Raw genomic sequence first — 16,953 nt, 5'->3', positions numbered from 1 at the left:
TTTCTGTTTGTTTGTTTGGTTTTTTTTTTCAAGTTGACAGAGCCAAAGACAATTGCCATACACTGGTTTAGACTGTCATCTCTTTTCATATATCATTCACTCTTTTAAATTGACAGCAGCAAATGAACATTAAGTCATTCCAACAAAATGTCCTCTTAAAAGCTCTTCATGAGGAGACTGGGCCAGAAATTCCTCAGAAAAAAAAAGTGTAGTCATTGCAAAAGCCACTTGTAGCTTAAACAAAATACTTTCTCTGACCAGACGGGATAACTTTATACTGTTAGCATCTTCAAAATGCTGGAAATGTTTACACTGTGAGCAATACCCATCAAAGTTGCGACATGAAAATAAAAATCAAAAGCGTGGACACACTGTAGATGCTATTTCTTTCATGGATGTTTGGAGAATGATCCTACCCTGTGCTTATTTTGACAAGATACCAAATTAGTACTTGAATAATACTGCCTCTAAGGGTCTCCATGACAGAGACATCTTTAACATTCCAACCAAAGATATAACCACAATTTATATTACTGACAATTGTCAGTTCAAACCAAACAAACTGTATGCAGTCTCATAAAACAATTCATTCCTAACCTACAAGTAAAATTTGGGGGACAAAAAAAAAAAACAAATGCTGCAATGAAATCCTTTACCAAGCCGCTTTCTTTTCAAGGTGAAGTTTGAGTAACCGATCTGTCACCATGACGATTAGTAACCCTGCTGAGTAGGGGGAAGATCTCTTGAGAAAATTGCTTTGAGAGTGCCCGGGGATCAGAAATAAGTGATCCGGCGTGACGAGTGAAAGAAAGTTAGACAGACCATGGGCAACGATGTTGTTTTGACAAGACTTTATTCTCCTCCAATTTGCTGTGATAGCACCATTGATATCATGTTCTAGGATATGTTTGCTTTTATATTGTAGAGGTTTTTATTTTCTCCTTTTGATATCTTAGTCCTTCCACCATCTCTCTACAAAATTTTGATTGATGTGATTAAAGATTGACTGATATGCTCTAAAACTTGACCTACAATCTCTAACACAGTTCACTGAACTCACATGAATCAAGTTGTTTGAATATCTTAAAAAATCACATTCCTCTGCTCAGCACAACACAACAGTCAATTCATAGAATTATGATGTCACACGAACAGCAAGTCTATTTTCTGCCATACAAAACTATCTTTATGACAAAGTCAATGCTATAGACACTCAGCAGGGACAATCTGCTACCATTAATGCCAAAATATTTTTGAGGTCAGTAAATGCATTACATGCACGCATGCACGCTCGCCTGGAATTTTGATTTTTCACAAATTTTGCTAGAGCGAAGGATCGTGACATTAAAATGCACAAGAAAAGTTCTTGTCTATACTATATGCACTGAAAACCAGTAGCAATTCATGAAAATTTCATGCCATAAAAAAGGCCATCAGCTCCAATTCGCAAAAATTTCATGCCATGAAATCATTTCACTTTACAGTATACATTTCTGCTTTAGTGTGAATAATTTATGTCGACGTCACACTTCCAATCTTAATCTGGGCTCTAGAAGCAGCCATATCTAACCGGTTCACAAAGATGAATGCTCCCTTTAAATGAAGTCCGGAAATTTGACAAGCTTGTGTGGTACAGTGGAACAAACATTCATAAGCCACCTACCTTGTCTTCGACGATGATCTTGAATTCTGTCTGCCTGAAGTTCATTTGCCTGATTTTAGACCTGAAAGGAGAGAATTAGAGAGGGAGAGAGGGAGGACAGAGAGAGAGTGAGAGAGGGAGATTGAATTTTTCTCCAGATTAGACTGAAGGAGACATTGTGTTTACAAAGAAAACATTGTGAGCACCTTCACGTCAGCTCAAGAAATGCGTGAAATGTACTGAACCCTGCCGACAACGGAAGCAAGCACTCGCGGTCGGTCATGCTACACCTTCCGAGCTCCGATGTATGCCAACCACAAGGTTCCCCAGCCTTTCCCCTGCCCCATTAAAAAAAAAAAAGAAATTAATAATAAAATTACCAACTTCCTTTATTTTTACCCTACATTTTTCTTTTCAATGATATAAACAACACAGGACCCAAGATACTGCTCTTATATCTTTTGACTGTGATCTACAAAATTCTTTGTTCACACTGGGCAGAACTGATAATGATTTAAGTGGCAGAAAGTAAGCAATTATCAAGTGGATAAATTCAAGTTTGGTCACTTTGACCACTTCATGCTCCTTCATGGTTCATACTCTCTCTCATGAATTGAATTCCATGACTTTCCATGACTTTTTAGCCAGAATTCCATGACCTTTCCATGACTTTTATACAATTTTTTTTTTTTACATATTAGACTGAAAATTTGATCTCAAATCAAAGCAAAGCAAAGGGGGTACCTACACATCTCACACAAACAACAGACAAACTTAAACTTTTATAATTTTTGCAATTCCATGACTTTCCATGACCTTTTGATGAAAATATCAGTTTTTCATGACTTTCAAGGCCTGGAAAAAGACTTAGCCAAATTCCATGACTTTCAAGGTTTTTCATGACCCGTATGAACCCTGTCCTTTGCAGGTACATGTAACATCGCAATGTGAGTCGGCCACACGACAGAGTAACACACACCTGTATGGTGGGTCTTGGATGGACTTTGCGATTCGAAATTCGACAAATTTTGACACGTCTCATATTGTTGCTGTCACAAAAGACAGATGGCAGGGAAAACCAAACATTGCTCTTGGCATCCCATTCACATAATTGTCACAGTATGTTTTTTTTTTTTCCCATTATTCTTTGCAACAAACAAGGAGTCATCCAAGAAAAAGTTTCAAGTAAAAAAATGGTTCAAAGTACCATAGTATACAACAATGACTGTGTGATTTGCAAAGCATTATTGAAAAGGACAACTATGGACCAGGGACACAAAGCATAAACACATTGCTGACATTCCACACACAAGAGGATATTTTTTTTTTCTTGTGATACTAAAATCACTATACCATACAATGCATTTTCATATGGTGAATCAAAAGATCAATTTAACCAAGGAGATAGCTCCTTGATTTAACCAACAAAAGCCTCAAAGTTTTGGCTAATGTACAAATTGTGTGTGTGAATTCTTTTCAATTTATCTTTTTATTTTATACTGAACATACACCCTTACTGATGTCAGCAATGCATGTGCTTTTTTTTTTAAATCTGAGCTCTATCATTCAACAATCGTTCTGTCATTTTGCGGGTTCTCTGGTCATTGAGAGCAAACCGTGGAACATGCAATCACGTAAAAGCGAGTGACCTCGTCACATTCTCAAAGCAGCTTATCTTACTCTGGTGTGTACATAAACAAACAGCCTCTTTTCAGCTGATGAGAATGCTGTAAATGTGTTATCACCAGGGAATTGTGAAAGGGGGCCTTCCCTAAAGTCACTTTCCAGCATGGTGTGGCTGTGGTAGAAACGGGCATGAAAAAAGTTTTATGCTGCTCTTAGGAAATACCAACTCAATTCAATTCAATTTTATTGTCCACTTAGGAAATTTGTTTCGTTTGCATGCATACAGATCCATTTGGTACAAACCTAATGAATATGTGAATAGAATGAATACATATATAACTAGAAAAGCACTCTGAGAGCGCAGACCTCCGCCAAGCAGCTACTTTCCAATGATGATCTTGCTCTTCCATAGAGATCAGTGATTTCCACCCATACGTATGCGTGCTGAAAACTCGTCCGATTTCCTAATATAGAAGCCTTTGTTACGTCATAAACCCTCAGCTGCGTGGCACGCCTCGCCCTAGCAGAAACTAGAGCATGCACTTTAGTGCGCGTATGAAACCCTCAAAAATGCGCAGCTTGAACTCCAAAGTTCATTGACCCTTCCTGCCAAAATATCGAAAATCCTTCATAAAATCCATAAAAATTTCCGAATCACTACCAAAATTTAATCATCTGTTTCTTTTGTCATTCTCAACCTTTCCTGCAAGTTTCATCTAAACCCGTGCACAACTTTTTGAGTTATTTTGCACAAGGACAAACAAACTAACTAACAAATAAACCAATGGTAACGAAAACATAACCTCCTCCCTTGGCAGAGGTAACAATAAACATAGATACATGTTCATGCACATGGATATTATGGTATACATACTAGAAGTAACAATACATCAATATCAATACAGTATTGTAGATGAAAATTGAGCAAACATTTCCAGACATAAACACTAGTAGGCTTAGGGTGTGTTCGAGCGCTCTGAAGCAAACCAAAGAGAACTGAACCAAAGCGTACCGTACCGAACTGTGCCAGATTTGAAGCGTTCGAGCGCTCTGTTGAGAAAGCGTACCACACGAGTTATTTTTTTGAAAAGGTCACGCATTTTATAGGAAGAATGTCATCCACCTGGTGCTTGAACTACTTACAGCTGTCCCGAACAAAGAGAATGATGTTTTTGCACTGTGACGTATACGCGCATGCTTTACAGCGAACTTTTGGTACGCTTTGGTACGCTTTTGGAGCACATTGGGAAGTGGTCCACTTTTGGCTCGGTACAGTACGGTACGGTACACTTTAGGAGCGTTTGAGCGCTCCTCTGGCGCGGGTACGGTACAGTACAGTTCGCTTTAGGAGAGCGCTTGAACGCACCCATAGTTCATGGCTTTTCATTTACAACATGTAGGTTTAAATGACAATAGATACGGACCTGTCTATTTTGCCCTTAGTGACAATAGGCTTTGTTTACATATACACACACACAGACAGATCAGATAAACTGAAGTCATTTGAGGGTATAATGAAAGACACTCTTGTGCATATTTTATCATGAACAAACTTGAATCCACACTTCCAAAGTTCGCATTCAAACAAACATATATGTCATTGACTGCATTTGAACAGGATCTACAAAATGTACATATGATTCCTGTTAATGATGGAGTAGCAAAATATTAAATTTAAGGAGCAGTACAATATATAAATAGACTAAATATAAAATGATCAATCATAGTTGAAGTCAAGAACACCAGTGTGTCATTTGACCGATTTCCTAGAAATCTATAGGTATGTTCTCATTGTAAAAATGTGGAAATTTGGGTAGCAATCAAGGTCACAGCTTTTTGATTTATCATTCTCACCATAAAAAATGTAGAAACTTGGGTCGCAATGAGATGTGAAGAACCAACCATCCTATTACATTATGAATAATGCTATGTTTACTATCTCACAACGCTAATTCAATGTACCGTGGTGCACTACAGCTGGTAAAAAATAGTAAGGAGCGACAAGCGTTATGCATTGTGGGATACAAATCTTCTACATTTTTTTTTGCAGTTCTCACTGTACAACTTTACGTCTATTTGTAAAAAAAAAAAAAAAGACCACAAAGCATTGTGCTTTGGAACGTGACCCAAATCTCACAAAATAACACATTATCTCTTTTCATACTGTGAAAATTTCAACATTTGGGTCGTGATCCTGATCACGACCCAAAACTAGAGCAGCACTCTGAGAGTGCAGACCTCCGCCAAGCAGCTCACTTCCACCACTGATCTTGTTCTTCCATAGAGATCAGTGATTTCCACTCACATGTACCTGTACGCATGCTGAAAGTCACCGATTTCCCAATAAGCCTTTTGTTATGTCATCAATTTCCAGCTGCGCGGTGTGCCTCGCCCTAGCAGAAACTAGATCATGCACTTTAGTGTGCGTATGGAAACCTCAAAGATGCACATCTTGAACTCCCAAGTTTATTGACCGTACTTGACAAAATATCGAAAATCCATAAAATCCATAGAAATTGCCAGATCACAACCATAATTTAATCATCTGCTCCTGTCATTCTCAGCCTTTCCTGTAAGTTTCATCCGAATCTGTTTACAACTTCTGGAGTTATTTTGCACACAGACAAACAGACAAACAAACAAACAAACAGCAAACGCCTATGAAAATATAACCTCCTCCCTTGGCGGAGGTAACAACATGTTATTTTGAATGCATTGAGAACTGCACTAGCATGTCATGTTAAATCAAGCCTAGAGAGCACTCACCAGTAGTAGGTGGCAACCTTGCTCTTGTTGCGGTAGACGACCACACCCTGCGGAGTGGTACCCAAGAAGTACTCCACATGGTCCTCCCCTTGCACCGGGTAGAGGTCCACCCCGTACATCTCCAGGCGCTTAGCCCGGTCTAGGAAACCAAGCTCTGCCTTGGCCGGCAGCAATCCCCTATAAAACGAAAAGGGAAAGATTGAAAATTGATATCTTCGCTCCTTTATTCTTTAATAACAAAAAAAAAAGGAGCAAACAATGATTAAAATGATAATAAAATCAGCTGCTCTTCACATTGTACTAGTGGCCAAATGAAATGCAATCACATGACCAGTCTTCTACTGAAGGGGATTTTGATGGCAGATTTGTGTTTCTTCATTTGATACAAGGATAATGTTGCCGATGAAATCATTCAAGACAGACAAATGAAGAGTTTGTTTGCAAAAACTGATAAGTCCATATTTGCCAAATGGAGATATTTGCGATTAAAGGTCAAGAAAAATAATGAGAATAATAAGAATTTTTTTTTCTTCTTTTGACCATAACTTCAAAAATGTACCTTTATATGAAGTGACCAATATATCATTTAAAAGGTATTATTTTGTACTTTATGACACAGACCGTACTTCAAAATCTTCAAAAATGGACTTATCGGTTTTTGCGAACAAACTCTTCAAATATTCTACATACACATGTATGTGCTCCATGTACAGTTGTAGGCCTAATGAACCTTTACTCTTTTGTTTCTCATCATACTAATACAAATAGTGAGACTAACAACGACAGCCTTCAGGAGAAAATGTTGTGAAGAATATGAGCTAACATTCCATACAACAAATTATCATCAATAAAGGACATTTTAGGGCCAATATTGCACTTATCTTCTATTCGAGCAATATTGGCCCTAACTCGTGCAATATTCCCTGGTATCCCATTCATAGCCATCCAATATAATACAATTATTATTCAAATCCATGCACAGCATTGCTTATGTCAAATATCATTCAACCTTCTGCTGAATTCTATGGAATCATCATGACAACAGAAAATCTCATCATACCTCAGTCTCTTGTGGTTCGCTGCGATGGCCTTCTCCAAGTCTTCTGTCTGGTTCGGGATGAAGCGAAACTCTGACACGTACCCATCTGGATGCATCTCTGCACTGTAGTCTCCAAGTTCAGCTGAAAATTGTTAGAGGAAAACAAATAACGACCGGACATAAATAGCAGAAATGCAAAAAAGAGTGCAAGGTAAAAGAATATATACCTGGCACAGTGCTTGTTGGATTAATCAGGTACTGCCACATTTTGACTATTGAAAGATACTGTATCTTTCCCTCATGAATGTTGCAAAATGATGACTAAATCCAAGCAAGTGATCACAAATCTTTCACTTTCCTGATCATACCTGCCACTCTTTGTGTCTTGTTTTGCTTTGTTACTATTATTTTTTTTAATGATTTATAAAGAACTCTGCAGCCATAGGAGTTACTAAGGATACAAACTTACTACTCAATTGACAAAATTATAGAAAGAAGAAGGAATCAATTAATTGCAAGCTGTATAAATCATCAATGGTATGCAGGTTAAATGAATGCACTAGTCACATAATTTTTTTCTTTTTAGATATATTGTATCAAAGATATGAATGAATTCATATTCAAAGGTTATTCATTCATCATGTAATTTAAGCAATATATCTGTGCTTCCAAGGTTCCAATGCCCACACATCAAAGTATTAATAGCCATTAAAGTCATCCATAATAAGAGGTAAGATGTCTATTGGTATGAAGCTAAGCTATAGTGCCTCCATCATCATCTACCAGACACAGCAATCTGTCAGAGAGGTGTGACTTCCCAATACTTTTCATGGGGGGGGGGGGGGAATAGAAGGAAGGGAAAGAAAAAAAAATTGTCCCATTCACACTTGATGGATGACTAAAATTCATCATTCGCCAGGAATGTATGAGTTCATGACATAAATTGCACATTTGTAACTGCCTGTATTAGTGCATAAAGGTGTTGTACACATCAATGTCATATCTCTTTCAATTTAAATGGGGGATCATAAATCTCCATCGGGTGATCAAACCATGCAATCAATTCATGTACAACATTCAAGTTGTAACTTACGAGCCACAATCATTTCCTCGCGCAGCACACAATGTATTCATGCCAGAATCCAATCAAATAATTTGCACTTTTATGACTGGTTGTACTTACATGATGCCAGCAAATACCTGATATAGTGATTGACCTTTGCCACATCATTGTCTGAATTGAACTCAATTAGGGGTGATACTATACTGTATACGCCATATATTTAGTGAGTCTAAATCTTCGCGAATCCGAACTTCCCGTCGATTTTGCTAGTGGTTAAATTTGTGATCGTGGAGTCCTGTACCGAATGGAGAAATGTATACATGTACGTCACATTCGTAGCTTGATCTGAGTCAATATTTTTGTGTGTTTCGCGAAAATAAAAACCTTGTGAAATATTCGGCATATACAGTACCCCTTGACCCTCCCAGGCTCAAAACTTGCAATTTCTATTGACACTTAATGACAGCAGGTTGTGTATTGATCGTCAATGAAACAATCCTGCTAGGAATTGATACAGTACAGCATGTGAATAGCTGTTTTTAAGGACAAAAGAAAACGGCTGACAGAAATCATATTTTCATTCTTAAGTTTTGAAAAAGTAATGAAGTGGACTAATCCTTGAAGAAAGACCCAAATCAATTGTAAATAATCTTTCCATATCTGCCGTGTCAAAGCAAAATCTAATGATACCTGACACCACAGTCATGCAACGCAACTGATTTCATTAAGATAATTCAATACTGCTGTTGTTAAACTTTTAAAATCCCATGGAGTAATCACCAGTACTATAAATAGCCATGCATTCTATAAATTTGTCAGTCAAAAGAAAAAAAAAAAAAAAAGGAAAAGTGATATGTAGCAAAATTGGGGAAGCAACAAGGTTAACAGAAATACCATACTCAAATGAAAGCATAAGTTTGAAGCCATATGTATAGTTACAACAAAGAAAAAACCCATACCCCAATGAAATGAAACTGCTCAAAAACTTTATCTGTCAGTGCACTGTTATTACCACCTTAACTTATGACATCCATATTATCTCTTTTTGTCTTTTTTTGCAATACCCAAATGATGTTTAGCTCCTAAAGCTCAGAAGCTAAGCCTTTGCCTGGCAAGGCTGTTCTGAATGACAGCAGAAAGTATAACAACCTAAAGGTTGGCCCCAAACTGACCACCAAGCTTTCAGGCAATGGCCTGCTCCTCTGGACCTCCACACCTAAAAGGGAGGTTCGAGCACAGCCGCATGTACTGGTACAAAGTGTGTGCATATTATGTATCTTTGACCACTCTTGTGTCGATAATACAATTTGATGAAAATGTCAATGAGCATTCTCATTTTGAATGGAATGGAATCTGCTCGCAAATCATATCTTTGTGCTGTGCCCTCTTCTTGACCTCTGCCCGTTTTTTTAGATGTCAATCTACCAATTAGATCAAATGCCCAGATTAAAAAGTACCAAAAGTAGCACAAACTCTGTATTTAATCCTATCTGCACAAGATTTTTGTGCCACAAATCCAGTCATAAGAGTAATCTAAAGTGACAGTTGTGTAGCTTTCCTTCTTTGGTTCTGTAAGTAGCCTGTTTCCTCGGAAAACTGTTCCATGCTTCATTCCACAATACCCCTCTTTTAGGGACGTGTATTCTAGCAATAAGCTGTACAGTGTCAGTTGTGACACTCCCCTAATCTACCCCTTTTCACACTTGAGCAGGGAGGGTATGGTATCACCACAAGAAGCATAAATCCTGGTACTCTATCCCAAGAGTTTAAAGGAGCATTCCAGACAATGTAATTTCACATCATGTACATTGTAGTACATAACTCCATGGTGCCATGTATAGATTTCGGGAATTTATTGTGGTTCTTGAGCAGATAAATCAATACTCTGAAAAACCCCAAACACAACATATTTGATGAAAATCGGTTTTGAAATGGCCGAGATATCCAAAAACAAAGAAAAACAAAGTGGAGCTTGCAAAAGGTGAATCCCACCTTTTATTAGGACCTCTTTGTTTTTTAAATATCTCAGCCATTTAAAAACCAATTTTTATCATATAAACCTTGAATTCCTCATAGAATTGTATGCTCTTTCATATGTCATGAGAGGTTTCTCATTATCTCACCAAAAAAGTTGGAAGCCTGAAGCCCATCCCCAACAAAAATTATACCATCTCTTTAAATTTATACATATGCGAGTATATAATCACCCACAACAGCAATGGACACTTATAACACAAATATTACAAAATAAAATCAAGAGAAAACCCTGAAATGTTCTGAACTGTTTTTAGTCTTCCCAATCAGTTTCAATTTGAAATGTCCAAGTGCGGGTTAATGCATCACTCCTTATACTGAAGCTCTGTACAAATTGCTTAAGGAAGAAAAAAAAATTATCGAAGGTAATCAAATCCACCTAAACCAAATATTTGATCAGTGCAGATGAAGTGCGCATGCAGAAAAGCCTGCATGATTTCAAGAGAACTTTGAACGGTTAGGACTGCCGATATGCTGATCCCACGAACCACAATGGGCGCTGACCATTTGCAGATGAAACAAAAACCCAGCTTTAGTGCTTCAAAATAGTTCTAAAATGTGAGTTACGGATCTAGAAACAACCAATGTAAAAATGTTAATCAATATAATCAGTATTGTTAAATATACAAAATGTAAACAGTAGTTATAATAAAATTGTTTTTCGACTAAACTGTCTGCAGCTATGGCTTAGTGAGAAAAATAGTGATATCTCCTGATGCTTTAGGCTTTATTGCTCAATTTTTATTTGGTAGAATATTTTGTGATAGAACTGACCTACACATTACATGTATGCATTAAATGGGATAACTCGAGCATTTTTTTTTTTAAATCACTGCTCTAAATGGTAAACAGTACCTTTAACGCAAACACAAGTGCACACAAACACAAACACACACCCACACCTACACACTCACTCATTGTGCTATTCTATGGACAGGCATTGAATCCCACATTTCCAAACACTGAGATATTGCAGAAGGACAAGTTTACACTTTGCTGCGATTTCTGTAGCTCATCTCAGCAGCCGTTCCGGCACGCACGACTGTCATGTTTGCCCTGGCCAAATACTGTCAGTGACTTTCTGTGACCAGTGTGCCCTCTATTGTCAGTCAAGCATGTAGATCCATTGAAGCATTAGCTCTATGTTGAAGATGAGCTCATTTTTCTGTTCTTTTTAGCTCTTCTTTTCATACAAATTCATAAATTTAGGAATGCATTATCTACACTACTTCACCGTCTTTGAGTGCAGTCTCTACACAAAACAAAAATAACAAGATCTTAGATGGCCCACTGCTAAAAACTGCATCTACACACAAAAGCTCTTCATAAAATCAAACAAGAGTCCCCAAATGCACATTTCCTGAATATGTCTAAGTTGCATTTCACCAAAAAGTTTTTTGACTCCTGAACTCTTAGGTATAATGCATAATATATTTGTTTCATAAATACATTAAACTGACAGTCAGATAAATGAATACTTGGTACAAGTAAAATTCTCCAATGAACCAATGCTTTGAGATAAGTATGTATACAGTATGTCCCCAAAAAAATTACAACGGGGCTTTCCGCAATGCTATCTTTAAAAATAGTGAATCAATCTAAATACAAATTCAGGGTATGAAACTATAACTCATTTCCCACATCTGATGCCCCAGTCACATAAACACGGATGCTCAAGGATTTACACGGTGATCCGGGGAGATCCGGGAACATCCGGGGAGATCCGGGATTTTGGTATGACTGTCCACACGGTATCAACACGGCAGCTACACGGATAAGGCCGGAAGAGCGCGGCGTCTACACGGACAAACACGGCATCTACACGGATCAACACGGCAGCTACAAGGCAGCCACACGGACCACCCCAGATTGCTCTGCCAACACGGCAATCCCCGGATGACGCCGGATGTTTTTGACCTCCGAAAGTTGCCGTGTTGGCCTCCCGGCGTCAACACGGATCTCTCCCCGGATCAGATCCGGGGTGGTCCGGGATGATCCGGGAAGTCTATGGGACTGGGGCATGAGGAAATGAGGAATTTTGTAGAGGATGTCGGGAATCTCTTCTGTCCAAGTTCTGTCTATTATTCACACACAAGATCATCGAAATGCTAAACTCCGATTCATGACATGCTTTACAACAATCCACATTTCTCTGTGACCGCTCAACCAATTCGAATGGGGATTTCTGCAAAATAGAGCTAAAATGTTATATTTTAAGACCCTGAAGTAGCATTTAAAGAAAATAATCATATTGGGCATTATCAATGCGAAAATCTGATTGTAATTTTTTTGGGGACATCTGCAGTAAGTTGCCCCAAAAATTACAATCAGATTTTCGAATTGATAACACCAAATATGATCTGCTACTTCAGGGTCTTAGAATATAACATCTTATCTCTATTTTGCAGAAAACCCCATTCAATTTGGTTAAGCGGTCACAGAGAAATGTGGATTGTTATAAAGCATGTCATGAGTCTGATTCTTCCAATTTTAGCAATTCAATGCTCTTGTGTGTGAATAATAGACAGAATTTGGACAAAAGAGATTCCCGACATCCTCAACAAAATTCCTCATTTCTCCTTGACCACTGAAGCAAATCGAATGGGGTTTTCTGTAAGATGTGGGCAATGAGTTATAGTTTCATATCCTGAATTAATATTTAGATTGATTCACTATTTTTAAAGATATCATTGCGGAGGGCCCCGTTGTAATTCTTTTTTGGACGTACTGTACAGCACTTTGAACAGCAACAGTCAAATGCATTCTTCTTCGGTTCAGCTACTCCACACATATAGGCCCGAATTCACGAAGGTGGTACAAATGAAACCATGGTTTAAACCATGGACAAAAACCATGGAGCGCCAAGTGTCGCACGGAATATTTTGTTATGAAATTGGTAATTTCGTTGACAAAATGACCTTTTCGTTAACGAAATTATTATTTCGTGGAAGAAATGTTCATTTAGTTACAACATGTTGTCATTTCGTTACAAAATAAACATTTCATCGACGAAATGACTGATTTCGTAACGAAATATTCCATGCGACACTTGGCGTTCCATGGTTTTTGTCCATGGTTTAAACCATGGTTTCATTTGTACCACCTTCGTGAATTCAGGCCACAGTGTACATACACACATGCACATAGACACCTGCAAAATACGGATTTCATTATTCCCACAAAAGGCAAACAAACATGGGGCACAATTAAAGGGATTGTACAGTATTGGTGGAGATGAGAACACTTATGAAATACAATACAGAGCATACCATTTTAAGAGAAATTCAAAGTTTGTTTGATGAAAATCGGGTTTGGAATGACTGAAACATCCAAAAACAAAGTAAAAACAAGCGATCGTAGTAAAATGTGGGTCCCACACTTTATGAAAATCGTTCTGTTTTGGATATCTCAGCCATTTCAAAACCAATTTTCATCAAATAAATGTTGAATTCCTCATGGAATTACATGCTCTTTCATATTTCATAAGAGGTTTCTTATTATCTCACCTAAAAATGTTAGAAACCTGAAATTAGGTCTCAACCAAAACTATATGATCCCTTTAAGGGTAATACAGTAACTCTTATGTCAACACATACACAGTGTACAATATGTATTATAACAGAGTAGCAGCTCACAAGCAAACACTGTCAATTGAAATATCACCATGGGGACAGTGCAGCCAAACATCAATAAGTTGCTATTAACAAGAATAAAAACTTGATGATGAGAAGGTGGGGGGGGGGGGGGGGGCTGTGGGTCACTGGTATCACATCCTACCTACCCCCTCATAGGGTGTTGCAATTTTTCCCCTCATGTTTTGTGTTTTATTCTTTATCTTTTGAAGGACCTAAAAAAGTGGCAGCCCTCCCCTCCCCCCAGCCTGCAGACAAGATAAAAGAGAAATTGAGATCCTCTTTTCATAATCAATACAGCTGTATCCATGGCAACCCTACAGATCCACTACTTGCATTTGTAGCTTCTGAAGAGCATAAATAAAGCCTTTTTAGCATATCATATTTGTGTGATTCATATCTTGTCTTTGCCAATATGTAGCAGTGGTGGACCCAGACGGGGGCGCAACCGGCGCACCCTTTATTTTTCGTTAAAAACAAAAGAAATAAAAAGAAAAAATGAAATGAAACCCGGAAGTGGCACCAGAAATGTTAGTTGCCCCCCCCCCCCCCCCCCCTTTACAGAATTCCTGGATCTACCCCTGTGTATTGCATACTTATTCAATCGGTCATCAGGATGATAATTTTCAGGAAATATCTTTTATTGAAAAACGAAAACTATAAGGGAGCTTTAAAAGACATCATTTCCAAACTCTGTGCTCTGCCACATAATTTCCAAACTCTGTGCTCTGCCACATAATTTCCAAACTCTATGCTCTGCTGCGCAGAGAGTGGGCGAAGCCATCAGAGCATGAATGCATAAAAGCCGACTCGGAAATATGTCTGAGAGTTTGCAATTTTACATTCTTTTATCTTTTCCTTTTTTTTTGGGGGGGGGGGGTTACACTCCTGGCGAAGCAGCTTTTGTTCTTGGTTCAGTTTCATGGATGGTTAATCATGAAGAAAGACCAATAGTGGACAAAGACAGATTTCGTGTGAACAGTGTCAAACTGATTTTAAGCTTTGACACGTAATAAAGCTCAGAAATATGTAAGTAGTTCGCCGGTAGCCAGGAATCAGTCAGCCCAGTGTTTGCTTTGTACAAAGTCAACTGTAACCAGGGAAATATACAGCCAGTATTCCTGAAGGCCCTGATACACTCGACAGCACATTGGCAATCAATGAAAGTCTTTATCGTTAGAAATGTTCCATTCTTCATCTATTTGGAACTGAAACTTTTCTCGCACGAGACTGGCTAAAGTATGCTCAGAATGGCTGAACATGCCAGTTCCATACAAATTCTATTCGAAGCGTGAGTGCGGAAAATCCAAAATGTACTTCAAAATTTACCAAAAAGAAAACACAGAATTTTTTAGTGATTTCCTTTGAAAAGACTTTGGTTTGGAAATGATGAGTGATTTCAATCACACGCACAATCAAAACATGATATGAAAGGCAGAGTTTGGAAACAAAGGTTTTTTTTTTTTTTTTTGGGCTACATCTGGAGTCAAATGACAAATAAAAAGCAAAATATGTGGAACAATTTTACCTCTCTGTAGGAGGCCGATGGTTTATGAAGCATTTGATGAGCAATATCTCTAAATGATTAAATTCAAGAAATGCAAAGATGACTTGCTGATGACGGAGCTAATAAATTTACAATTCTTGAAATTATTTCTTTAAATATTCATACTGAATGAAAAAACTGTCATTGCCTATGATCCATTTATAATGTGGTATTACTGAAAACTAAGATACATGGATAGTGCACCCAATATATAACACTAAACATGAATTTTAGGAAATATTTTTGGCTTATCCTTTTGTCCCAACGAAACATATTTTTCCCCGACTGACAGCTTCGAGGAGACCCAATCCACGCCTGATGATTTACTGCGCCTTTCCTGGCATTTTGGAGACTAAAATGTCACTGGGCCATCCCGAGCATATATCACACCGTTCTGCTCCTCCCATTGTGTTTATCAATATCAGATGTCAAACAAATATCCAGATTTAAGGCTACAGCAAAATCTCCATAATAGGCAGTCGACTCTACCCTGATAGGTATAGCTAGGCCTGAGTGATATCAGACATTATCAGGAAGTCTACTTCATATCAAGTCTAGTAGCTTTGATTCTACCAAAATAATGACAATGCACTATTAACATTGGGAGCAGTGATTACAAAAACAAACAAAAAAAATGTTTGAATTATCATATTTGATGCATATGTGTATAGTTCAGTTGTATCACAAAACACCTGCAGTACAAAAAACAAAACAAAACAAAACACCCCCCCCCCAAAAAAAAAAAAAAACACCATAAAGCCACAAATATAAGGAGATTATCACCATTTTTCTAGATAAACCATCAAGGTGACGGTTTACAATTCTAGGAAACATGTTTGAATAAAGACTATTGTTCACATTTTGTATTTATAAACAACATTGATTAGAGTCCCCATTGATTAACAGTTTCATGTTGGTCATTTTTATTCCTAACTCATATCTAATACCCCTTTCATAAACTCAATAATGCGGATAATATCCGCAACATTTGGTCGTAAAATCGGAGAGGGGAAAGAATAATGCGCATTATTTCGACCCTTCTATTATCCGCATAATAGCAGCGTCGGGACGAGATTTTGAGTTTATGAACGCAAACCCAAATAATGCGGATAATTGCCGGGGTGCGGTCAAACGTCACCTGTCTTTCCCGCAGAAGGGGGGTGTGCAGTCACCATGACGATTATCCGCCTTTTTCAGGACGGGCGCTCGTAAAAATAATGCGGATTACTTTCAGAGTTTGTGAACGCATTTTTTATTGAATTGTCCGCATTATTCTTATGCGGATAATAGGAGGATGAGTTTATGAAAGGGGTATTAGAACTATGCTGAAGCACTAAAGCCTGTGGATTTTTTTGTTTGTTTTTTTTTTTCATCTGCAAATGTTAGCAAGGGCTTTAAGACTTCTTCAGACCACTGGTGACATCTCATAGACAAGTTCTTCTTACCAAAGAATTAAGCTCTTTAAGACAATCCCAATCTGCCATTATTTCAATATGTCAAATCTATCAGAATGCCCAGAGCCTGACATCGATCTACGATGAAAGAATGTCTGCAAAAAAAAATCTCAATTTTGACCATACAATATGCAATATCTGTTAAATTAAT

General features: G+C 37.9%; 1 protein-coding gene across 1 annotated transcript in view; it reads right to left on the bottom strand.

The window, feature by feature from the left end:
• Positions 1-16,953, bottom strand: part of LOC140230597 (band 4.1-like protein 4A) — an 82,917-nt gene that overhangs the window by 26,640 nt on the left and 39,324 nt on the right. The window contains exons 5-7 of the mRNA XM_072310739.1: positions 7,095-7,215; positions 6,035-6,211; positions 1,664-1,724 (exon numbers count right to left, since the gene is read on the bottom strand). Coding sequence (XP_072166840.1) covers positions 1,664-1,724; positions 6,035-6,211; positions 7,095-7,215 — 359 coding nt within the window. The remainder of the gene's footprint in view (positions 1-1,663; positions 1,725-6,034; positions 6,212-7,094; positions 7,216-16,953) is intronic.

Source organism: Diadema setosum, chromosome 7, assembly GCF_964275005.1.
Source record: "Diadema setosum chromosome 7, eeDiaSeto1, whole genome shotgun sequence".
Taxonomy (NCBI): Eukaryota; Metazoa; Echinodermata; class Echinoidea; order Diadematoida; family Diadematidae; genus Diadema; species Diadema setosum.
The sequence above is the reverse complement of the archived record's forward strand: the minus strand, read 5'-3'. Positions and strand labels throughout refer to the sequence as shown.